This window comes from Cordyceps fumosorosea (genome assembly GCF_001636725.1).
Source record: "Cordyceps fumosorosea ARSEF 2679 chromosome Unknown scaffold_1, whole genome shotgun sequence".
In the NCBI taxonomy this organism is placed as follows: Eukaryota; Fungi; Ascomycota; class Sordariomycetes; order Hypocreales; family Cordycipitaceae; genus Cordyceps; species Cordyceps fumosorosea.
This window is the reverse complement of record NW_017387301.1, coordinates 24,519-48,307: the sequence shown is the minus strand read 5'-3', so window position 1 is coordinate 48,307 and position 23,789 is coordinate 24,519. Positions and strand designations below refer to the sequence as shown.

The window sequence follows — 23,789 nt, the reverse complement described above, 5'->3', positions numbered from 1 at the left end:
TCGACTAACAAGCTGAGACCCTAGGTATCTCGGCACCTTGGCTCGCTAGTTCCCGAGCCTGGAGTTCTTTTTTTTTGTCAGAGAAATCTGCTTCTCCTTCACCATAGCTGATCTTGGAAGCAAGCATTTTCTCTTTCTTTAATCATCCCGGCGCGTTTCTTCTTTGTTGTCTTGTCCTGCGGATCGCCGCCCACAGCGGGAAGGGAACCTTGTCAAGTTTATGGACACTGACTGGACACACCCACAGCCTGCCAGCCTGCCAGCCTGCCAGCCTGCCAGCCTGCCTGCCAGCCTGTCTGCCTGCCTGCATACTGCATCTCGTTGGGCGCTTACAACACCCACACCACACACAACACCCGTTGCCCTGCCCGTGCTCCCGCTCTTCTTTTCTTCTCCTTCCCCTCGCCTTTTCCTTCATCCCGAGATTACATAGTCCTTGACGAAAGCACGGGTCCCCATCTTTTCTAAAAAAAAAAAAAAAAGCGACTGACGAAAATATCATCGCGGGTGAGGTGACACTCGACATCCACCACCACCCATCCGTCGATACCGTACTTATCCTCTCTCGCCTTGCTGGCCCGACTGCTTCTCTTGTTTGTTTCCCGACGGGTATCGGTTTGCAAGCCGAGAAACAGCCAAAGATTTACAGACTCGAAAGCTCGCAGACCTGCTTCACAAACGGGGTACTTGCTGGGGAAGAAGACGAAACATCATCCACGACCAACCCAACAACAAACGGAGATACACGCACGCATATAACGGACAACGCATTCACGTCATGAGCGGCCAAGGCGACAAAGGTTCGGAAAGCCTGTCGGGCTCCGCGACGAGCGCGACGACATCGCACGTCAAGGCCAGCAGCGCCTCTGTGACCGCCACATCCGCCGCGAGCAGCACTGGCAGCCTTTCCAGCATCGGGTCGGGCAGCATCATGAGTCCGCACATTCAATTCAAAGCCGAGTCTCTCCAGGTTTACGAGGCCAAGACCCAGCCGCCCGACGATACCACCACCGTCATCATACCCTTTTACTTGGCTGCAGACAGCGTCATCGTCGACAGCATTACGTGGTACTGGGATAGTAAACCTAACACCGATCTGCTCGCGATAGGAGATCGGGTGTATACCGCCACCAGGGGCTTCCTTTTCCAGCGTACGTATCGTACTTTATTCTTTCATCATCTTTCCGGCCCCTACCTCGCGTCGCCTTTATATGGGAGGCGCAGGAAAACCTAACGACGGGGTAGTCGTTAACATACACACTGCTGAATCTCCTCTCAAAAACTTAGAACCTACGTTTGGCAAGAGTAGGGAAATCCACGGCGACATCGATGCCATCATCAACAACCACTCTTACGCCCTCGGATATCCCCTGGTCTTCGGGATCGAGTGGACCGCGGGCAGCCAGAAGGGAATAACCTACTCGCCCGCCTTCTCCATCGTCAAGGACGACGGTGCCGTTGAAAAGGCCCGAGAACTACTCGCAACTTCAAAGTACGTCGATGGCATCGAGAGGAATGACAAGGACGGCAGCGAAATCACCGGAACCCGCCAGTCTGCTTCCGCTACCTCCATCAGCGCTTCCAATACCGCTAGCACGACCATCAGCGCGGCCACTCCGGACCCTTCAACCGGTCTCAACACCAGCGGCAGCAAAAGCGTCGGCCAAGGCGGCCGGGGTCTGAGCACCGGCGCAGTTGCCGGCATCGCAGTCGGCGTCGGCCTCGCCGCGCTGCTGGCCGCCGCGCTCGCCGTCTTCTTCTTCCTGCGTCGCCGCCGTCGCCGCCGCCAGGCCCCAGCCTCGTCCGCCTCCGACAGCGCCGCGGCGCTCGAGCTCGAGCAGAAGCGCGCCGAGATGGAGAACCTGCGCGCCTCCGGCGGCGACGCCAACGGAGCCGCCGCCACCGCCGCCGACGCCGACGCGCCGTATCGCGACGACACCACCACCACCACCACCAACAACAACAACAACACGGCCGCCGCCGCGTCCAGCCAGCACGAGCGCCGCCGGAGCAGTGCCGCCGCCGCGAAGCAGCTGCCCGCCACGCCGCCGTCGAGGAGCAGCAGCGAGGTCCGCGCGCAGGGCGTGTCGCGCCACCTGGTCGAGGAGGGCATGACGGACGCCGAGATCCGCCGGCTGGAGGCCGAGGAGGCGCACCTGGACGACGAGATTCAGCGTGCGAGCGCGGCGAGGCGTTGACGCCTGCTGCGGGTATGGTAATGGGAACATGTCTTGAGAAATTTTTGCATGTGTACATGGGGAATGAATAATATTGTCGACGCTGGAGCGAGCGGCCTGGATTTTCATGAGGTGCTGCAAGTTTGTGTGCATGTCGAGAAGAGCGCCCTGTCGGTTTCATTATATCCTTGACGCCATGAGAAAATGGCCATCTGCATTCGTTTTATAATACCAACTGAATCACCGTTAATCATTTGAGACCACCAGAGGGAATGTGGGTGAGAAAGAAGCCTCTGAATTTGCTAGTAAAATTGTACACGTGTCGTATGCCGCAACGTACGCATCCTGTCCACGAAGCCCAACCTGACGAAACAAAACACGGCCAACTGCATCGTCGCCTTGTTCGTAATCCGCGCAACGAAAAACTGACCTGATTACTTCCTCCGCCCAAGCTCGCCCTAGCCCTGCCGTGCCACGCCTGCCCCGTTTTAGCGGGAGAAGAAGCGGCCGACCACGTTGGAGGCCAGCGCGCTCGCGAAGTTGGTGCTGCCAAGCGCGCTGCCGGCCAAGTTGGACGCCTGGCTGAACTTGTCGCAGCGCGAGAAGGCGAGCGTATTCATGACCGTCAGAACCAAGGCGATGACTGCGAATACCAGATCTGTCAGCAAAGAGATGCCCGCAACGACGACCTCGAGCGAAGCGAGGACCCCAAAAACATACCGACGAGGGGCAGCCACAGGAACTGCAGACGGACGAGGGCCAGGACGGCGAGCAGGATCCACAGCAGCGGCTGGACGTAGAGGCTGAGCCAGAAGAAGCGGGAGTCGGTCGGGTTGACGACCTTGGTGCCAGGCTCGCTGCTCTCAAAGACCCACTGGGAGTCGCCGGTGGCCGGGTCGACCTCGTTCCACCAGCGGAGGCCGACGAGGCGGCGGCCGGCGATGTTCTTGAGGTAGTAGAAGTCGGCGGCGGGGGGGGGGGGTCAGCGTTGACTGGTTTTGGAGTCTGGCGGGATGGGAACGGGAACGTACATGCTTTTGATGACCCATAGGCCGAGGAAGTACACCAGGACGCTGGCTGTTGTTCCGAAGCGATGGGTTAGTAGGATGCGCGGGGGGGGGGGGGGGGGGGGGGGGGGGGGGGGGGGCTGCGCGGGTTATTTGCCGTCGTTGGCGATGTTTGATGGCGGGAGACGACCGTCAACGTGGTCCGATGGTTGTTCTGGCGTGCGACGCCCCGTTGAAGCCCCTGGGTGTCGCGCGGGCCGGGTCTGCTCGCTTCCGTCTTGTCCACGGCGGGAATCAATCGGCGTATTCTCTCGCTGGCGTTGAGAATCGAGCCGGGCGCGTGGTCATTCGGAAGCACAAGTTCTTGGTAGGCTTTCTGGTGATGATGTGGTTGTCGCGCGCAAAAGCTCGTACGTGGACGTTGAAATGGTGGCTGGCGGCGTGGGCCCCCCCCAAAGCTGGACAAGCTGTTTCCAAGAGGGTATCTTTTGCAGCAAAGCTTGCGTGGCGGGGTACTTGTTGGAGTTCGTGCTGGGGAAGACTGCGCTAGTCCCATCTGGGCGCCCGCGGCTCGACAAGCTCGTGGAGAAGCCGGGCAAAGCTGCTCTCCCAAGTCACCGAGACGCGGCTTCATCCTCATCGCTTGGCGGAGGTGTGTCAATGGCATTTGAATATCCGTAAACTCACCAGAGATGAAAACGTAAACCTACAACTGCATTTAAAGTATACCGTCGCCCTGTACAGTCTTCGTCTCGGAGCTCAACTCTACCCGCCTGCCCTAGTCTTGATCGCCTCGAGCTTCATCTCACACTTCACTCACCTCCATCAACATGGCCTCTGCCGCCCGATCACCCGCCGTCCTCCGGCGCTCCCTCCTTTACGGTATGCCAAACCCACACTCCCATTCCTCACCCATCCCCTCGATCCTCCCCTCCTCACCCGTCCCTCGATACTAACCCCTTCAGTCCCCGCGTCCTCCCCAAAGATGCTCACCAAGTCCCTCGGCCTCACCTCCGACAACATCACCTACGACCTCGAAGACTCCGTCACGCCCTCCGCCAAGCCCTCCGCCCGCGCCCACCTCCGCGCCCACCTCTCCTCCCTCCCCTCCCGCCCCTCCACCACCCGTGAGCTCGCCGTCCGCGTCAACGCCGTCTCCACCGGCCTCGCCCTCGCCGACCTCTCCGCCCTCGCGCCCCTCCCCGCCGTCGACGCCGTCGTCGTCCCCAAAGTCGACTCCCCCTCCGACCTCCTCTTCGTCACCGACCTCCTTCGCCACCTCTGCGCCCCCGACCGCCCGCCCGTCAAGGTCCTCGCGCTCATCGAGTCGGCCAAGGCCGTGGTCGACCTCCCGGCCATCTGCCGCGCCGCGCCCGACCACCTCAGCGGGCTCATCTTCGCCGCCGAGGACTTTGCGCTGGACCTGTCCATCACGCGCACGCCGTCGCTGAGCGAGTTCTTGTACGCCCGCTCGGCGGTGGTGACGGCCGCGAGGGCGGCGGGGCTGCCGAGCGCGATCGATCTGGTGTGCACGCGGTTCCGCGGCGAGGAGGGCAAGCGCGCGCTCGAGGAGGAGTGCGTGGGCGGGAGGGGCATGGGGTTCAACGGGAAGCAGTGCATACACCCATCGCAGGTCGAGGCGGTGCAGCGGCTGTTCGCGCCGACAGAGGAGGAGGTCGAGTGGGCGGTGCGGCTGGTCGTCGCGGACGACAAGGCGGCTGCGGCGGGACGCGGCGCCTGGACCATGGACGGCAAGATGATCGACGCCCCGGTCTCGGGCAAGGCTCGCGCCATCGTCAGCAAGGCGGAGCAGTGCGGCATGGACGTGGACAGTCTACGAACAAAGTGGAAGGATCAAGAACCAGAATAAGCATTTTGCATCCTAAAGTCTAATATACAAGATGTAATATACCAAGTACACTAGCGGAGAAAGTTTGGTCTCCAGAATGCCTTTGTTTCCTCGTCCGGTTTGTTCTGTGGCTCTGCATCATGTACTGGACTGTCTACCGTGAAATCGTCGAGCTCGGCAGCGAGTGAAGGATATACATCGGCCGGCGGCACCGTGTAGTCTGTCAAGTCATAGTCTCCGTTTTGATGCCCAAATCCAGGCCACTCCTGTTGCATCGGCATACTATCCATGCATTGACTTGTGTGGAGAGGATACTCCTGCTGCATTGGAATGCTATCCATGCACTGATTTCTGTAGAAAGGATGCTCCTGCTGCGTCGGTACACTACCCATGTACTGGCTTGTGTAGAGAGGATGATCTTGTTGCATTGGAATGCCATCCATGTGCTGACTTGCATACTGGGGAGGGACACGTTCTGCCCAGGGAGGGTTTGGCTGTAGACCTGCCTGGGAGTACATGCCATTGGCCGGGTATAATGGTGCATAATATTGTGGCATGTACATTGGAAGAGGGGTGTAGTATAGAGCGTATGGGTTGACATGTTGACTGCTCTGATGTTCGGCCGGAGGAAGCTGTGCTTGGCCGAGGTCTGCTGGAGCAGGCGCAAAGCCCGCCGCATGTCTCATTGTATCAACGCCGATGTCTACATATTTTCTCGCTCGGCAGCGTGTTGTGCTCACGGGTCGAGGCCTCTTTCTTGGCGGTGTTTTGGGGTCATTCTCGTTCAGCAGCTGCGACTGTTTTGGCTGGGTTGCGCCGTCCTGTCTGGGCCCTGGCGCGGGAGTACCTGGACTGACTTGAGCAGTGACAAGTGGCCGTTTCTTCTGCCTCTCAGTCCAATCGGGAGATGCTTCAACTTGCACGATGGCACGTTTGCGGGCGCCATTTGGAGGCTGCGGTGACGTTGCTCGAGGTATCGCCTTCCGCGCAATGGGGAACGTCAGCTCGTTGAAGGTCAAATCAGCCACTAAGATGACAATGTTAGTAAATCCTCATCGAAGGATGCTAGATGTACTGACGCGGTGTTGAAACAGAGCCTCGGCCGTTCACAAAGGCGCCCGTGGCCAAGGCAGGTTTCATCTGTTGGTCGTGTAAGCCGCGTGAGAAGGTCCCGCCAACCGTGCCGCGAAAAATTCACTCACGAGGACCTGTCTATTTTCTGTAGCGGCAGAGTAAAAGTTGGCCATGATTTCCCTCCGCGAACGAAGCTTCTCCCTCTTGCGCTCTCGCCGCCCTCGGCGAGAAATACCTGCGCCATCCCGATGCTGGCGACTGGTATCGTAGCGATCCGGACGCGTCTTTCTCCGCGGCTGCTTCTCATACCTGGACGCTTCGCGGGGCCGGGCACATGGCGACTCGTAGCAAGCGGCCCTGACCGGAATCTCGGATGCGTGCTCAGGCTCCGGCGTGGCATCAACGTGCGAAGGTGCCGAGCTCGTTGTCGCCGGCGGCAAGTCGCGGGCCTCGATGAGGTGGCGTGTCGCACGAGGGGAGGACACACGAGCAGTCGATGATGATGAGCCAGGGTTATCAGAGACGGAGTCTTGTGGGCGGACTTCCGAGGACGAATGCCCTTGCACGAAAAGACTGGGTTCGTCGGGTTGCGCGGCAGATATCGTGGCCAGCCACCGCGCACAATACTCCGTGGTGGAATCAAGACGCGGTTCGTGGGTTGTACAAGGCGGGTCCGAAGACCCAGCTTCATCGTTGGCGCTCATCTCTATTGCATTTATCCGAGTAGCACTACATGAGGATGCATGATAGTTTCAGCTGGCTCGTTGGTGGCTGATGCAGTCGTACGTCCCTGGCGGTGGCTCTTGCAGCGAACATGGTTCTGCGAGGCAACCACGGCCAAGCGGCGCGGGATGAAAATGAGGCATCCCATGCGGCACCACAGCAACGGTTATCGACTACTGGTCGTTGAATCAGGTCGTATGAGGGTCACTCCGTCGATGAAGGAACATTCGGGTCCGGGACATGCAACCCAGCCTCAGATGGCAGACGGTCACATTATGGTGCGTGAGAGAGAGGAAAGGGGAGATGGAGTCGTCTCTTTCGGACATTTGCATGAGCAAAGTGAGTAGTCAGCTGCGCGCCAAGGGCTGATTCTGCAACACGATGTTTTCGTAGGACAAACTAGGGAACCTATATGGTTTGCGAGACCGTGGTACCGATACCGACAGCACGGGTCCTGTGCAACGGATTTCAGGAGGGGAATCGTTGTGCATCTCAACCTTGAAATTTCAACCAAAAGACAGTGGCTGCTAATCGCTGAGGAAAGTACTGTACGTACCGGCATGGATGTGCGTTAGATGCACAATCGCGGACGCAACAAGGTTTGGACGCGCAGCGAAAGTTTGGTGCCGCTCTCCGTACAACCAGCCAACCAAAGCTCACGGAGGCTGCTGCAAGGGGAAGGGCTGGCGAGGTAACTAGGGGGTGTGAATCTTGGCCAACGGTCACAGTCTCGGCCCATGCATCCCCCCAACTGTCCGCGGGATTGTTTCCATCTGAGATGAGGTAAGGGAGAAGAGAAAGGTGTCGGACGATCCGTTCCGCGCACGCTTGTTTGACTTCCGCCAGCCGCATGAAACCACCCGCCATTGTCGCCCAGCGCTCGCCATCTTGTTCTTGTTCAACAACTTCCCTCAAGAACAGACTGCTGGGGCCCTGGAAACGCCATCTCCGTGGTCGAAACAAGCCACTGTGGGCGCTGTGGGTGCTGGCGAGGTTCTCCATCAACCCATCCATCCATCTATGCCTGGAGCCCTGGCATTCACTTCAGTGTCCACTGTCCAGTCGCCAGTGCCCACAACAAGTTGGGTCGGATCTCCCCAGCATGAAGTTTCTTCCAGCCCATGGCGTGTGCGTTAATGTGCGTGATTGTGCGTACAACGCAACCCCTCTTCTTCTTGAAACCCCACTGAGGCATCACGGGCTTCTACCGGTTTAGCGGGGCCCTGGGGCCCTCTGTAGAGTTGCAGCTGCACGCACTATAACTTCCTTGTTTTTGCGTGCGGTCAATTGTCCGAACAATAACCTGTCCTCTTGAATCAAGCAACGGTCATTTTCTCTTTGCAGTAAATTGAGAGGTCATCTATCAAATACTGAATTTAAGACGCCGTTATTGCGTTGAACCACGATTGGCTTGGCTGCATTCCCGAGCTACTGGTAGTTCCGCCTCTTGGCCAGACATGGTCCCTGAAACACCCACCAGCTGCCCGTCTCACAAGCAAGCCTTTCCCACCTCCATCTACCAGTACGCGGTACTCCTTCCTTGCCCTTGCCTTGTCTCAAATGCCTTTCATCCCCAAAGCGTCTCTGCTTGCTCGCCCAAGTGCAACTGCAAGGAAAGCCTCGGTAAGATACGAAGATCAGATTTGTGCGGCATCACACTATGCCACGCTGCTGGAGGACGGGCCAGGTCTCAGCACGAAAAAAAGATGGAACCTCTTTCGAAAAACGATGCTCCGTTTGTATGCTGGTTATTCTACATAGCATGTCTAGGTACATGGTTACCTACTCTCTGCCTGTTATCAGGTGGGGGAGGCAGCCTGCCGATTCTGCGCCAATCTACGCCAACTTGTACCCTGCTTCACTGCATTCTTCTTCATCCTTAATATACTGCGACTCTTCTAGATCTGCACCATCCTCTTCTGTGTTACTGAGCTGCTGCTGCCAGCCATTCGAGTAACCATCAGCTCGAATCTACAAATCTGGCCCCCCTCATCCGACTCAGGCTATTCACCAACGTACTCGATAATGAGTACTTTGTATACTTCCGTGTCCTACCACGCCACATACAGTGCACGATAACTGTCCTGCACCATGTACCATGGGTTGTACCCCAATGTCTTTCGGGTCCGTCCCCTCTTTCGCTACGTAGGTAGCTTAGTTACCTCCGTGGTGAGCTACCGTAACATACATTGAAGTTATAGCCCACCCCCTCTCTCCCTTCTCGCCACCCTACCTCAGCTAAGCTTCCCCCCTCCCCTCTCAGAGCTCTGTCCAGCCCAAAGCAGGACCAGTAAACTACCGACTTTAGTGCGTCCGCTGTACCGGTGCCGGCTCGAATGAGGTACTTGTTACTGCGACTGCGACTGCAACTGCAACTGCGACTGCGACTGCGACTGCGACTGCGACTTCAGCTGTACCCAGATCTCCATAGGCCCCAATCTGCACGCCAGCTCCCCCAGACGACACCTATGTAGCAGAACTCGGGTCCTGTTCCTTGCTCTTCTTCCACAGCTCCATCGTCGCAATGAGGCCATAACTACTAATATGTACATAGGAGCTAGGCAGCGCTACCGAGTTGCGCGGCGCACTTGTCCCGCCATTTCTGCCCCCAATCCTCCCGCCCCAATGGGCCAAAGAGCGTCCCTCATTGGGCATCCTGCCTCAACCGAGCTACTGGACGCGTCGCCGTTGTACATCCTGGCTTTGTAGCTTTGCCTTGGACTCCCTCTCTCTCTTTCGCTCTCTCTCTCGTCTTGCCCTTGCTGGTGCAGTCTGCCGCTACCATGCCGCCACCCCCCCTCCCCTCCCCATTTGCTGCTCCTGATAGCCTGCGCTTCCCATCCGCCTTCCCTGCTTGTACCTTTCTACCTGTTAAGTGCCATACAAATACCTACCACCTTTCAACTGTGGTTACTCACTCCCGCTCTGCCCATACTTTTTATTTCTCTTTGCTCCTACCTAAAAGGAACCACCCTTGAACTACCCCTCTTCTACACCTTCATCAACACCTTCTCAGCAACACCATCTGTCCGCTACCTTCCAAAACGACCCCAAGGTCCGGTCAATCCAAAACTTCAATCCGTCTCATCGCGAAACATCTCCTCCGATAAAAAGGAACTCGCAACAGCTGTTACCAACATCCGCCGTGATGGCTAAGCTGTTTATTGGGTGCGCATCCATCATCGCAGTGACTTCCCCAGTCTGTACCGGTTGCGCGACTAACATCTACCCTTTTAGTGGCCTTGCATGGCACACCGAGGAGGCCACTCTGCGCCAGAAGTTTGAAGAATTCGGCGCCGTTGAAGAAGCGGTAAGTTTTAAGCTTTGCGCATCTATTTTCCATCGTGTTGTTGCCTTTCCGTCGCTGCCCATCCTCTTCACTGATCGATGCTGCTTGCGCCACCACTGGCCTGTCTCTCTTCACCTTGACGCGAAACTTCACTGTGCGCAATCATCCCTCTAATGCGATTCTATCCCCAAAAGGTTGTGGTCAAGGATCGAGACACTGGCCGAAGCCGCGGCTTCGGCTTTGTGCGATACACCCAGGAAGCGGATGCCCAGAGTGCCATCGCCGCCATGAACAATGTCGAGTATGAAACTTCTTTTTCCCGCTTTGATGCGCTGCCATGCTTGACCAAGACCGAGTTTCCACTGCTTGCTCGAGGTTCGCATCCGTGCTTCCATTACGACTTTGATTCTCACATGTACTTTTGCACCCTAGGTTTGACGGCCGAACGATTCGAGTCGACAAGGCCTCCGACAATGGTCCTCGCGGCGGAGGAGGCTTCGGACGCGGCGGCCACGGCGGCTACGGACGGGGTGGATATGGTGGTCCTCCGCAGTACGGCGGCCCTCCTCCAGGCGCCGGATACCCCATGGGCCAGCCCAACGTCTACCCGCCTGTCGCATACGGTCGCGGATACCCGGTACCGCCGCAGGGCTATGCCCCGCCCCCTCAAGGTTTGAACAAGTCGACCCAGGATAGTTGGCGATCAAGACCCGGCTGACCAAGTGTAGGATACGGAGCTCCCCAGTATGGCTACCCCGACCCGGCTATGCAGCAGCAGCCCCAGCAGCCGCCCCAGCAGCCTCCTCAGGGCGGGCAGGGCTATTAGAGCGCTCCCTCCCGTCACCGCCTCGACATGACAGCGACCGTATAAATTGAAATGGTGTCTTGTGCGGCAGGCAGTCGCTGTTGAGACTGATGGAAATGCGTTCGACATGGCAGATGGCAGGCCCATTTATTGTTCTACCGATCATTGCCTTGCGATTTTTGGGACTGGTTGATGCGACGCTTGCTGGAGTTGACGTCTTTTGCACTGGCTTGATTACGAATGGGGGCAGGGAAATGGAAATGGAAATGGAAAGGGAAAGGGAAATGGAAATGGAAAGGGATATGGAAAGGGAAATCTCGGGAAACCCCAATTTTTCTGGTTCACTTGCGTTTTTGATTTTGTTCTTCTTTTTTTGTAAATCTCCTTGTTCTGATTTTGGTCTACAACGAGAAGGGAACAAGGTTTTTATGAACTCTTTCGCCCGGAATTTGGGTATCTTTCAAAAAGGGCTGAATTTGTTGTTGGCATGGTGCAAGGAAGGAAACAAAAGAAATATGGGTTCTATTTCCCTGTAAACTCTTTTTTTGTTTTCTATTTTGTCATGTATGATGCAATTTCTTTCTTTATTTTCTTCAAAACAATACCCTTTACCTTTTTTCTATCCGAATCCGTCTGGCGCCCGATGGTGGAGGAGGAAGCGGCGGGCTGAAGAAGAGTTACCCGTCGGCGGCTTTGGCCTGTTCCAAGGCACGAACACGTCGAGCGAGGTCTGCCACGTGCTCGTCGCCGCTCTCCGGGGAGAGCTCGGCCAGGGCATCGTCCAGGCCGAGGAGGTAGTCCTTGTTGGGCCCGCTGGGCCCGCTGCTGCGGAAGATGTGCTCGGCGAGCGCCTGGGGGTCCTGGGGGCCGACGAACTGGGCGTTGTCCGGCGTGCCGATGTAGACGAGCGCCCGGATCGGCTCGGCATCGGCGGCGGCGGGCTGAAACGGCGCGTAGTGGATGGAGTAGCCGTTGATCTCGCGAATGTCCAGGTACTCGCGAACCTCGGCGACGCGGTCGGGCCGTATGCGGTAGGCGACGCCCCAGACGCGCTCGGGAGCAGAGTCGTGGTGGTGGTCGGTCAGGGAGGACCAGTAGGAGCGCTCGATAAGGGTGACGACGCGGCCGGGGGCCTCGGGCGTGCCGCGGTGGTCCTCGCTGCGGTGGTCAGTAGGTGCGGAGTGGTGTGAGTGCGCGGGCCAAACGAGTTACCTTGCCTGTGAGAATGTGTCAGTGGAAGAAGAAAAGATTTGGGGAGGGGGAGACGGGACCTGCCAGAAGCGGCGAACGTAGCCGGTCACGTAGCCTGGTATGCGCCGGTCTGGCGGGGGGGAAGATGGATGTCAGTTATGCGGCGAGAACCGGCGTTTGCAGGCCGGGGACCGAAGGGTGGGTGGTTTGGAGGTTGGGCTTCATGTTACCAAAGTGTGGCGGAGGTTTCCAGATGAGGCTTCTGCAGTGAAGGTTAGTAAAAACGACAAAAATACGGTGAGGATGGGAAGGGAAAGGGAAAAGAACTTGCCCGTATCCGTAGAGCCAGAATTCTTCCGGGGTCGCATCGTCGGATGAGGTTGACCGGCTGTCCGCCGAGGAGGTCATGTTTGTGGGCGCAGCAGCCGGGGGAGGGTGCAGTGGTAGGTGGGAGTTGAGAGAGGCGATGGGGCTGAGCAGCTGGTTTCGGGAAGTTGCGAGAGAGGGCAGGGTGAGGCTATTCGCGGCCAGGTGACGGAGTGACTGAGGGATGACTAAAATGGCGACAAGGCGGAGCGCAGAAGTGTCATCGGCCCGGAGAGACGAGACAAGCCCCGCCAATGGGTGCCGGTGCCGCCAGGGGACTTGATAGCGCTAATGACGCTGTTGGTCTTGTTTGGCGACAGAGCCAACACTCTGCTGTACTCTGATAGTGAGGATATATCAAAGTCATCGTTTTACAAAGGTAGATGAATGGGATTTTCAGTTTCAACTTCCTGCTTGTTGGAATTTCCGCTACAAAATTCGTCCTCGTTTTCTCGGCCTGCGTTGCTTTCTGGCACCATCCTTGCAAACAGCTATCCCCTGTAGGCAGATCATTGGCATGAATCAGCGGCATGAATCTAAATCCTGCATGGTAATGGAAAAAGTTCTAAGAAGAAGAGAGAAAGGATGACTTATCTTATCAACACACTCGTAAGCCCAGCGGATTACTGATTAATGTAAGTACAACCCAACTGTCTTGGGTGTTATTTGGGCAGTGCCCAGCTCGCCATGGCGTCATGGTGGCGACCGCTGCACGTATAACTGAACTGTGCGTATTATCATTCTGTTTTTCCTTTCCTTTAACAATTAGTCATTCTCCGTCAACCCAAAGAACTTGCAAGTCTCTCGCGTATTCTCGGACTTGACTACTGAAACAGGTCGCCTCAGCGGATGCCCCGCCAGCATCGTCGGCACAAATTCTCTGATGGGAGTGATAAGTGACAAGACCAAAGCTGAAACATTTTGACAATGGCTGTTTGCCTGGATGCCAAAGAAGAAAGGACACACAAAGATCTATTCTTGTCTTGTCGTCGTGGCGTCGCATAAGCACCAGCCAAGAGCCCACGCAACCTCACCCTCGTAACACCATTGCCCTGTTCCCGAGGTGCGTCATCATTGCGAGGGCTCCAGGTCAGCCAGCCAGCCTTCCCTTCAGGTCAGGGCAGCCCCCCCCACTAACAGGTACCTAACTGCCCACAAACGCCCGAACGAGGTCGTATCGTAAGCGCGACACCCTTTTTGCCCCGCCGTTCTCTTGTCTTGGCCTTTTTTTCCCAGTAACAAGGCGTTCACATTTTTTCTCCTTTCGCCCCCTTCCTCATCTCTAACTTTTTTCTTCATTTTTGTATTCATATCCAATATTGCTTCCAGAACCACTTGGCTAGTCCAGACAAAAGCCACGCAAGATGGCCTACAACAGATCCTACGATCCAGACTCGCTGCCCAGGTACCTTGCGCCCCTCACCAGGAGCTAGCTTCCCCTTCCGTCATGACAACGTTTGTCGTTAACCAAGCTATTGTTTTGTAGGTTCGCCGAGCCAAACGAGGTACATACAGCTTCAACAACGTTTTGAGCCCCTCGTCACGAGTGACACCCCGGCTAACGACGACTTTGTCGACAGAAACCTGGTCAGGCACCCCCTCCTCAGGCCCGACCTCCTCCCCAGCAGCAGTACCGCCCGCAGCCCCCTCCTCCTCAACAGCACCGTCCACAACACACGCCGCCGCAGCAGCAAGGACATCACCAGCAGCCGCCGCCGCAGCAGCCGAGATACAACCAGAACCCTCCCCCGCCGCTCAAGGACCAGTACGCGCGGCCGCAAGACCCCTACGCGCGACCGTCCCCGACGCACCCCCAGTCCGCCAACTATGGCCACTCGCCGCCTGCCCGCACCGCTTCCAACCGCCCGCCGCCACCCGCGGCTGGCAGTCGACCTTCCCCGACCTCCGCGGTCCCGCCATCGCCGGCGCCCGACGCAGACTCGAGCTCCAACGCGACGCTACGGCCACTCTTTCACGCCGTGGACAAAGAGGGTACGTGACACGGCCGCCCGCACGCGACACCGCGCGCTAACCGCGCGCTAACCGCTGACTTTTCGATACAGGCAGGGGTTACCTGACGGAAAAGGAACTTTCAGCCGCCCTCGTCAACGGGGACTGGACGGCCTTTGACATCCAGACGGTGCGCATGATGATCCGCATGTTCGACGCGGACCGCAGCGGCAGCATCGGCTTTGAGGAGTTCTGCGGCCTGTGGTCCTTCCTCGGCTCGTGGCGCACCCTCTTCGACCGCTTCGACATCGACCGCTCCGGCAACATCTCGCTGTCCGAGTTCACCGACGCGCTCATCGCCTTCCGCTACCGCCTCTCCCCGGCGTTTGTCGAGCTGCTCTTCCGCACCTACGACAAGCGCGGCGAGGGCGTCATGAGCTTTGACCTGTTCGTGCAGGCCTGCATCTCGCTGAAGCGCATGACGGACGTGTTTAAAAAGTACGACGACGACCGGGACGGCTACATCACCCTTAGCTTTGAGGACTTCCTGAGCGAGATTTTGAAGCAGATGAAGTGAGAGTGTTCGGCGAACGGGGAACACGGGGTCGGAAATATGGTTGTTTAGCGTTGTACTGTCGGAGAGGCCGGAGCCATTGGCCGGCTCGAGCTGGTTTGGCTATTTTTGGCGGCGAAGCTGGATACACATGATGCATGGCGATACGATGATACCCATGGCCGACAATTTGCATCTGTTGATATATATTAAACTCGCATATTCCTTGCAGATCAAGCTCCCGATGAGCATTGTAATTATAACATGAATTTGCGGTGAAAGAGAGTGCTTAGGGCAAATCAACCTGCGCAGATCAAAGTGCAGGCTCACACAGCAGCATGAACAAAACGCAATGCGCTCAGATATTGGAAATTAGAAACTAAGAATAGGGAAGGGTGTAGGGACCGAGGGAGATAATTAAAGAGGAAAACAAGCTCAGACCTAGCAAGGCGGACAGGGATTTGGTGCTCAGGATATCTCGAAAAAAACAAAAGAAAACAGGCGACAAGTAAGGGAAGAAGGAAGGAGAGTCGACTGGGCTTTTACCAGCCTCACCGCACAGCATCGATCCAGTCCAGCGGCAGCGCGCCGCCGAGAATACGCCCGTCCTCGTCCTCGCCAATGTCCAGGCCGAGCCCGAACAGCCTCCCCGCCTTGCCACCCCCGTCGTCGTCCCCGAACAGGTCCTCCTCCTCCCAGACGCCCTCGCTCGTCATGGTCAGCTCCTCGCCCGACGCCAACGCCCTCACCTCCGTCCGGTTGCCCCTCGCGGGCGACTGCCCGGGCGACGCCGCCAGCAGCGCGACGCTCTCGTCCAGCGCGCGCTGCACCGCCTCGGCAGCGGCCGGCTTGACGTCGCCGGAGTGCGCGCCGATCCAGGCACGCGCCCCCAGCGCCGACGCCGTCTGCTTTCCTGAGACCTTGCTGCTGCTGCTGCTGCCGCGGCCGGCGCCGAGGAGGAAGAACCGCGAGGCGGAGGAGGGGATGGGGCCGCGGTCGTCGAAGGGGTGCAGCAGGGCGGTCAGCGGGAGCACGGCCTGCTGGAGGAGGTGCGCGGTGGCGTAGCCCTGCAGCGCGCGGTAGGCGATGCCGCGCGGCGCGAGCACCACGGACACGCCGCGGTGGTCCTGCTGCCCCCGCGGTGGCACCCTCACTGAGCGCCGGCGCGGCCGGAGCGGGATGACGGGGCTCTCGTCGGCGGCGTTGGAGGAGGGGGAGGAGGAGGAGAAGCTGAGGGCCGGGGTGGGCAGGCGCGGCGGCGGCAGCATCAGGCTCGGCCCGGGGCCGCTGCTGACGGTGCACCGCCGCCACGGGCTGGGCGTCGCGGCGGGCGGGCGGTAGGTGATGCCGATGGCGGCGTGGGCGTCGCGGCGCCGCCCGATGCAGGTCAGCGTGAGCTCCCCCGTTTCACTGCCGCCGCCGGGGGAGCCGGAGGGCACGGGGATGCGCAGCACGGAGGCGGTGGGAGCGGCGTCGTCCCACAGGGGGAGCGTGGCGACGGCGGGGCGCCAGCTGCGGATGCGGCGCGCGGCGGAGGGGACGGCGAGGAGGGTGGTGGTGGCGGGGAGGAGGCGCAGGGTGGGCTCGTGGTAGTGGCGGCGGCGGGAGCGGAGGAGGAGGAGGAGGAGGTGAGGTGAGGGTCGAGGAGGACGGTGAGGGAAGGCGTGGAGAGGGCGACGGGGGAGGTGTCGAGAGGCTCGAAGGTGAGGAGGAAGCTGGAGGGGCTGCCGAGTTGCTTGACGGTGAGGGCCATGATGACTGCTCAAAGGTCAGGGAGCCGGGTCAGGGGCGAAGATGAGTGAAGCTGGTACAGCTGGGGATCGTGAATGGTTGGGGTCTACATGATTTATCAAGGCCGTCGGTCGACTGCAGCTGTCCGGAAGCGTTGTTGTCGAGGCAGCACCTGGACATGCCATTACACGCCTGCAATGTCAACTAGTTTGTTGGCTGCAACCGGTGGATGAAGATCAGACAAAAGATATGAGAAGGCGTAGTTGTTTAAGCTGAAGGGGACCGACTGGTACTAGCCTCCATTCCAGAGTGGCCGGCTACGCCATTTGGGCTTCCCCGTGGTTATTTTACATTTCGCGGCAAACAGCTTCTAGTGAGCGTCTGGGGTCGGTAATAGAGCAACTCAGGAGCGCATTCCAGCCGGAAATGCACCGAAAAAATCTTGATTCGGCCCTCGTGGTGCGAACGGTCGGCCGATGAACACGAGGCCCGTCCACAGTTGGACTGGAATGCGTCGACCGGGGAGCGGCGCGCCACCATCGGGACCTGAGCGAGTTCCTAACAATTTAAAAGTCAAAACACCGGCGCATTTTCATTTTGCGACTATAATGACATGTCTTTGATGAGGCATGGCGCGGCTCGTAATTCAGCCTGAACCAGCAGACTGCTCGTGTGCGCCTCAGACCGTGATTAAGAAAGGGCCAGAAAAAAAAACAAACCAGTATAATCACCTTTTATTAAAAGTTGGTCATGCATAAGTAGGATGGGAGCAATTTTATTTATTTCCTGGATATTTTATTCATGTCTTTCTAATCTGGCCGCCCTTGTGCAGCTGTCTTGACCCTGCTTCACTTGCCTTGATCACGCAATGATGCTGCGCCGCTTTCTCCGTCTTGGGAATGGAAATTGCTGGAACCAGCATTGATTAAAAAATGTACACATTCAGCGTGGCCAGGGTGGTGATCAGCATCTCGGTTGGGCAGTGCAACTGACTGACGCCTACAGTCTGAAGAGGGCGACTCGTCTGTTAAAGGACGAATCAGGTGCGTCATCAGCGTACAGATGAAAGGGCCATGTCCAATTACTGATGGGCCTTTTCTTAGCGCAAGGTAAGCGGATCTTTCGCCTTTCAATAACAACGTGCTATTACGTCTTACCAGCCTTATTTCGTCGGACAATGTCGCGGCCTTGTCGTAACCCCCGCACTAATAATAGCGAGGCTAGCAAGACGACTCGGAGACGCTGAGTGTCCGCAGCACAACTATATAAAACCTCAATCTGTACGGTAGAGTTGTCTTGGTCCAAAGGCTTTCACATAGCTACGCAACCCAGATCAATTTTATCCTACAAAAATTATGGCGCAGGGGAACAGTAAGCCCACAGAGTACGTCTTCGACAGGGAGCTGGCAGAGTCCCTCGTTGATCTCGAGGTCCCGCAGGACATCAAGTTCTCCCCGGACGGCACAAAAATCGTACATGTCGCCGGACGCGCGGCCGAGGTGAAAAAGGGGGAGAACTACGTGTCCAGCCTGTGGCTCGCCTCCAGCAGCTTACCCGGCTCCGCGCGGCAGCTGACGTCGGGCTCGTTCCACGACAGCGGCCCGACATGGCATCCCGACGGCAACCGCATCCTGTTCTCCTCGGACCGCGCCGAGGCCGGCAGCAAGCAGGGCGTCTGGCCGCTGCGCCTGGACGGCGGCGACGCGACCGCCGTCACGCCGGCCGACGCGGACGAGTCGGTGCAAAAGTGGGCGCTGTCGCCGGACGGCAGGACGGTCGCGTACCTCTCGGCGGACGAGGCGAGCGAGGAGGAGAAGAAGAGGAAGGGCACGGACGAGGAGGAGCAGCCGGACGTCTGGGGCGAGAAGTGGAAGTACGCCCGGCTGCGCCTCGTGGACGTGGAGACGAAGGAGACGAGGGTGCTGGTCAGCGAGGAGCGCCACGTTACGGATCTGACGTGGAGTCGCGACGGGAAGGAGATTGCGTTTCGAAGCAACAGGAACACGGAGCCGGAGGAGTCGGATATTTCGGGCGGCACAATCTCCACCGTCGACGTCGCCTCGGGCGCGGTCAGGGACCTGACCACGGACCAGGCGCAGTTTGTCAGCCTCACGTGGGCGCGGGACGGCAAAATCTACTTTATCGGCATCACGCCGGTGGGGGATCTGTTTGGAGGGTCAGCCGTCTTCTACGTGGATCCCGCGGAGGACGCGCCGTCGTTGACGAGGGCGGCGTACGGAGAAGACGACGACGCCGTGGAGCTGCGCGAGGTTGGCGGCAGAGTGCTTGCCAAGCGCGACTCGCGACTGGTCAGCGTCGTCAGCGAGGTCGAGGGCGGCGAGCTGTTCCGCTTCCCGGACGGGGAGATTGGCGACTGGGACGTCTGGTTCGATCCGGAGACGGGGGGCGCTCGCCTGGCGACGGCGCTCTCGACGATCAACGACCCGTACGAGGTGTTCGTGGTCGAGGAGGGCCGGGAGAATGTCAAGCTGTCGGAGCACGGCAGGGCGTTGGGCGACCGGAGGTTTGGCACGGGCAGGGTGCTCCGGTGCGGGTCGACCGACGGCGAGGTGGAGCTGGACGGCATCTACTTGGCGCCGGCTGACGCGACCGACGGCGAGGGGAAGCCGAGGGCGCCGCTGCCGACGCTGGTCAGCATCCACGGCGGACCGAGCGCGAGCGACGGCGTCGGGTGGGACGTGTTCGGGCGGTACTGGACGGCGCTGGCGCTGGCGCAGGGCTACGGCGTGCTGCTCCCGCAGTACCGCGGGTCGAGCGGGCGCGGCTCTTCGTTTGGCGCGTGGAGCGGGCGCGGCGTCGGCGTGCAGGACCACGCGGACGTGGTGGCGCTGACGGATGAGGCAGTGCGGCGGGGGTGGGCGGACGCGGAGCGGCTGATGGTCGGGGGATGGAGCCAGGGTGGTTACCTGGCGTACCTGTGCAGCGGAGGGGGGGGACGGGGTGGAGGTGGAGGGCGGCGATTGCGGGCGCGGGGGTGACGGACTGGGACGGGCTGTGCGTGACGTCCAGGGCCGGAGCGAGGTTCCAGGCGCAGCTGACGGGCGGGGGGAGGGCGCCGTGGTTGACGGACAAGGAGGACACGACGGGCCGGCAGGGGAGTGCGCTGTGGGAGATGAGCGCGGCAGCCAAGGAGGGGGACGTTCCGCCGGTGCTGATACTGCATGGTGCAGAGGACACGCAGTGCTCGACGTCGCAGGCGGTGGGATGGCATCGCGGGGCGAGGGCGCACGGGCTGGAGTGCGAGTTTGTAAGGTATCCGGGGCAGGGACACGGCATCACGGCGCGGCATTTCAAGCTGGACCTGCTGGAGAGGGTGGGACGGTGGTGTCACCGGTATATCGGGAGTGGACGTGGAGACTGAATCTCTAAGGATTTGACGAGTTATGGATGAGCAGTGCTAATTAATCCAGGTTCACTAGGTTATTATTTATTACAGGGTGATGGATGCTATGTAACTACTGTATGTATCTGCCATCAAAGCCCATTGTCTACCTACTGTTGGAGTTGAAAACCCCGACGCAAAACTCCGCGGCCAACTCCAAGACGCCACCCACGGTTATTAAGAATAATCAATCTCCAATATTTATTCGGGTCCGCACTCGGCCAGCCTATCACGTCTGCTTATTCGTGCTAGTCATGGAAGGAAGCCGACTGAGACCAAATGGCGGGGCTCGCCGGGGATAACTGCCAACTCGCAGGCTTATTATTAGCTGGACATTGTTCATTAATAGTTAACTAGTGGGCGGCGAGTAAGATTCTCCATGGAGATCTGCACCATGATCTGGCCCTCGGCTTCTTGGGGCCCTTCCCTTCCCCAGGATTCTCACCCCATCATCATCTTTTCTTACTCGAGGATGTGCCTCCAATTCCCTTTTATTAGACGTTGACCCAATCTACCTTTCGGTTTTAAAGCAGCCGCGACATGTCTCAGAGCCGCATTCCCTGACCCAACGCATCACCGGCTCTCGGAGCTAGACCGCTAATGGCTCCCGCCACCGCTCCGGCCGCGGACCGTGTCTCGGCCGCCAGCCAGCAGGAGTCCTCTGCCAACAACGAGCATGAGAACCCCAACACCCGTTCGGATACGCTGTCCATCCATTCAGGGAATTCCGACTCGCAGGGGTCGCGAGGAAATGAAAAGAACGGCGTGTGCACCGGGATAGTAGCCGGCGCCGACCATGATGACGCCGTCGTCGCCGTCGACCCCCAGAACACAGCGGAACTCGGCATGTCCAGGGTGCAGTCGCGAGCGTCGTCCACCTGCGCAAGACACGCCGTCATCATCCCGCGCGCGGAGCGCCGTGGTCTTTTCAGCCGCTTCACAATCCTGCCCGAGGTCGAGAACCCGTACGACTACAAGAGGGCCACGAAATGGGGCATCACCGCCACCATTGCCGTCGCCACCGCCGCCGCGCCGCTGGGGTCCTCCATCTTTTACCGTTTGTGCTCCTCCAATCCAACATGGCATTGCTGTTATTCCCATTCAGTGCACAATGAATCTGACACTTCCAGCCGCCCTCAACACCATCTCTGAACAGTTCCACACCACCTCCACCATCACCAACCTCGCCGTCGCCATGTACATGGTCGCCATGTCCATCTTCCCGCTCTGGTGGTCCGCCTTTTCCGAGCAGTTTGGCCGCCGCACCATCTACCTCGTCTCCTTCTCCCTCTTCGTCCTCTTCTCCGTGGCCAGCGCCCTCAGCGTCAACATCGCCATGCTCATCGTCATGCGCGTCGGCGTCGGCGGCGCGTCGGCGAGCGTCCAGGCGGTCGGCGCCGGCACCATCGCGGACATCTGGGAGCCGCGCGAGCGAGGCCTGGCGATGAGCATGTTCTACCTGGGCCCGCTGCTGGGTCCGCTGCTGGCGCCCATCGTCGGCGGCGCGCTGGCGCAGGCGTTCGGGTGGACGTCGACCATGTGGTTCCTGGCCATCTACGGGGGCGTCATCGTGGTGGTGCTGACGCTGCTGCTGCCCGAGACGCTGCCGCGGGAGGTAGTGCCGTCGCCGGGGGCTGGTGGCACGGGGGCGCCGCTGACACGCCTGTCAACGAGGGAGTCGGCCAAGGTGCACACGCGGCGCCTCGCCGCCGGCGTCTACAAGTTCATCGTCGCGCCGCTCAAGGTACTCCTGTTCCTGCGCTTCCCGCCCGTCCTCATCACCGTCGTGCTCGCCGCCTTTGCCTTTGGCAGCCTGTTCGTCATGAACATCACCGTGCAGCAGCAGTTCGCCCGCCCACCCTACTCGTACCCGCAGCTGACCGTCGGCCTGCTGTACATCCCCTCCGGCCTGGGCTACATTGTCGGATCGCTGGTCGGCGGCCGCTGGCTGGACTACATCATGGCGCGCGAGGCGGTGAGGGCGAAGAGGTATGATGATGGGGGGAAGCTGGTGTACCTGCCGGAGGACCGGCTGCGCGAGAACGCGTGGATCGCGGTGACGGCGTATCCGTGCGGGCTGCTGCTGTTTGGGTGGACGATCAACTACGGCGTCATGTGGCTGGCTCCGGCTGCCGGTGCCTTTATTTTTGGCATCACCTCCATGCTTGTCTTTGTAAGTCTCTCTTCCTCTGTCTCTGGCCGCTTTGGACGTGCCTAGCTAATCCACCATGTGACAGTCCGCGGCGACCACGATGCTCACGGAATTCATCCGCAAAAAGAGCTCGGCCGGTGTTGCCGTCAACAACTTCGTCCGTAACCTCCTCAGCTGCATCGGAACGGTCGTCGCCGCGCCCTGGCTCGACGCCATCGGCCCTGGTTGGGTGTTTACCGCGACGGCGCTCTTCTGCTTGGCCGTTAGCTACGTCTGCGTCTTCCTCCTCCAGCGGAATGCTCCAAAGTGGCGAAAGGTCATGGAAAAGGCACTCGCTGAGATGACATGACGTTAGCTCCCAATACCAATTTTGTTTGGTCTGAGGTAGATTTGTACCTCGGCCAAGCAAGGCCACTCGTTGTAGGTAGCACCAGTTGTCAATACACTTGGCAGAAGCCGTCACGATACTCACGACTCTTTTGATCCGCACCTCCTAAAATTAAAAAGTCGCACATGCGCCACTTAGCCACCTGCGCATTGCTTTGACAGCATATAGGCCGCTCTCAACGGTCGCATGAGTCTGACTTGCGTCATGCAACTGATACCACCTTGTCACACCCTCGAGCAGCTCCCCAATCTTTCGACAACTTTCCAAGTCGATGACGCTAGATGTACCGTCGTTCATGAGCATGACATGACACTGAGTTTTAAAACTGGCATTGACATGTACAGTAATAATATCGCCTACTAATAAGTCCCTTTTTATTATAAAACATATAAGAATAATAGAATTTTATAAAACTTAGTTGATAAGTTATATGATAGCTCAAGCTAATACATATTGTTGAATCTAACGTACTTAGATCTACCCCTACATCCTATATTCGTAAAATACTTCTTTCACACTAGTTAAATTCGTCGCACTTTAAATGAGTTAGCTACTTTTTCTAGTACGTAGAAGGGGGAGGACTCTTACCCCGAATGTAGCAGCCAACCCCGGGCCATGGTTCTGGCGAACTGCATCGCAGCTTTGTTGGGAAAATCCCTGGGAGTTTTTTCTCCCATTGTCAACCGGGACCGGCTGAGCAAAGTCAGGATCCACGGGTCCGAAGTCTGGGGTTGTTGGAAGGAGGTCAGACACTTGGGAGTCGAAGAAGCCGTCGTCGTCGTCGAACTGCTGTGGTTCACGGGCCAGCAGCGGACTGGCCGTAGCTAGTCCAGTGAACAAGATGGCGAGAGTAATTGAGAATTTCATTTTCGTCCAAAGACCTTGTAAAATAATAATGAAAATAAAAAGAACAGACTTGATGAGTAGGTATTAGCTGGTGGTTGGAGCTATGTAGTAGAATGATGGTGAGAAATATTCTAGCTAGAGGTTATTTCGACCCTATATATACTGTTTGCAATCAAAAGTAGTCTCTAACAATGGAAATCAGTGGTTGTTTAGGCCTATCGAGGCCTTCACGCTCATTCCGAAACTTGTGACACTCTCCGCGAGCCATGCGCCTGAACCTGGCAA

At 58.4% G+C, this 23,789-nt stretch overlaps 9 protein-coding genes across 9 annotated transcripts; 6 read left to right on the top strand and 3 right to left on the bottom strand.

The window, feature by feature from the left end:
- Positions 1-778: 778 nt before the first annotated feature.
- ISF_00012 (hypothetical protein) lies at positions 779-2,198 on the top strand (the record flags this gene model as incomplete). Its single annotated transcript, XM_018843619.1, has 2 exons — positions 779-1,151; positions 1,288-2,198. The coding sequence occupies 2 exons, from the start codon at positions 779-781 to the stop codon at positions 2,196-2,198; spliced, it is 1,284 nt and encodes a 427-aa protein (XP_018708069.1).
- A 467-nt stretch (positions 2,199-2,665) lies between these two features.
- ISF_00011 (Golgi apparatus membrane protein tvp-23) lies at positions 2,666-3,226 on the bottom strand (the record flags this gene model as incomplete). Its single annotated transcript, XM_018843618.1, has 3 exons — positions 2,666-2,820; positions 2,898-3,123; positions 3,209-3,226. The coding sequence occupies 3 exons, from the start codon at positions 3,224-3,226 to the stop codon at positions 2,666-2,668; spliced, it is 399 nt and encodes a 132-aa protein (XP_018708068.1).
- A 788-nt stretch (positions 3,227-4,014) lies between these two features.
- Positions 4,015-5,054, top strand: ISF_00010 (Citrate lyase, beta subunit; the record flags this gene model as incomplete). Its single annotated transcript, XM_018843617.1, has 2 exons — positions 4,015-4,066; positions 4,150-5,054. The coding sequence occupies 2 exons, from the start codon at positions 4,015-4,017 to the stop codon at positions 5,052-5,054; spliced, it is 957 nt and encodes a 318-aa protein (XP_018708067.1).
- A 4,924-nt stretch (positions 5,055-9,978) lies between these two features.
- ISF_00009 (glycine-rich RNA-binding protein) lies at positions 9,979-10,945 on the top strand (the record flags this gene model as incomplete). The annotated part of the gene is made up of 5 exons (XM_018843616.1): positions 9,979-9,998; positions 10,068-10,140; positions 10,314-10,420; positions 10,552-10,790; positions 10,848-10,945. The coding sequence occupies 5 exons, from the start codon at positions 9,979-9,981 to the stop codon at positions 10,943-10,945; spliced, it is 537 nt and encodes a 178-aa protein (XP_018708066.1).
- Positions 10,946-11,601: 656 nt separating this feature from the next.
- On the bottom strand, positions 11,602-12,523 carry ISF_00008 (ChaC-like protein; the record flags this gene model as incomplete). The annotated part of the gene is made up of 3 exons (XM_018843615.1): positions 11,602-12,082; positions 12,137-12,245; positions 12,412-12,523. The coding sequence occupies 3 exons, from the start codon at positions 12,521-12,523 to the stop codon at positions 11,602-11,604; spliced, it is 702 nt and encodes a 233-aa protein (XP_018708065.1).
- A 1,322-nt stretch (positions 12,524-13,845) lies between these two features.
- ISF_00007 (peflin) lies at positions 13,846-15,008 on the top strand (the record flags this gene model as incomplete). Its single annotated transcript, XM_018843614.1, has 4 exons — positions 13,846-13,886; positions 13,968-13,986; positions 14,062-14,473; positions 14,545-15,008. The coding sequence occupies 4 exons, from the start codon at positions 13,846-13,848 to the stop codon at positions 15,006-15,008; spliced, it is 936 nt and encodes a 311-aa protein (XP_018708064.1).
- A 527-nt stretch (positions 15,009-15,535) lies between these two features.
- ISF_00006 (hypothetical protein) lies at positions 15,536-16,737 on the bottom strand (the record flags this gene model as incomplete). The annotated part of the gene is made up of 2 exons (XM_018843613.1): positions 15,536-16,567; positions 16,636-16,737. 2 exons carry the CDS (start codon positions 16,735-16,737, stop codon positions 15,536-15,538), a joined length of 1,134 nt encoding a protein of 377 aa, XP_018708063.1.
- Positions 16,738-18,070: 1,333 nt separating this feature from the next.
- Positions 18,071-19,714, top strand: ISF_00005 (WD40/YVTN repeat-like-containing domain protein; the record flags this gene model as incomplete). Its single annotated transcript, XM_018843612.1, has 1 exon — positions 18,071-19,714. One exon carries the CDS (start codon positions 18,071-18,073, stop codon positions 19,712-19,714), a length of 1,644 nt encoding a protein of 547 aa, XP_018708062.1.
- Positions 19,715-20,718: 1,004 nt separating this feature from the next.
- On the top strand, positions 20,719-22,619 carry ISF_00004 (Major facilitator superfamily domain, general substrate transporter; the record flags this gene model as incomplete). Its single annotated transcript, XM_018843611.1, has 3 exons — positions 20,719-21,175; positions 21,249-22,291; positions 22,356-22,619. The coding sequence occupies 3 exons, from the start codon at positions 20,719-20,721 to the stop codon at positions 22,617-22,619; spliced, it is 1,764 nt and encodes a 587-aa protein (XP_018708061.1).
- Between the last annotated feature and the right edge of the window lie 1,170 nt (positions 22,620-23,789).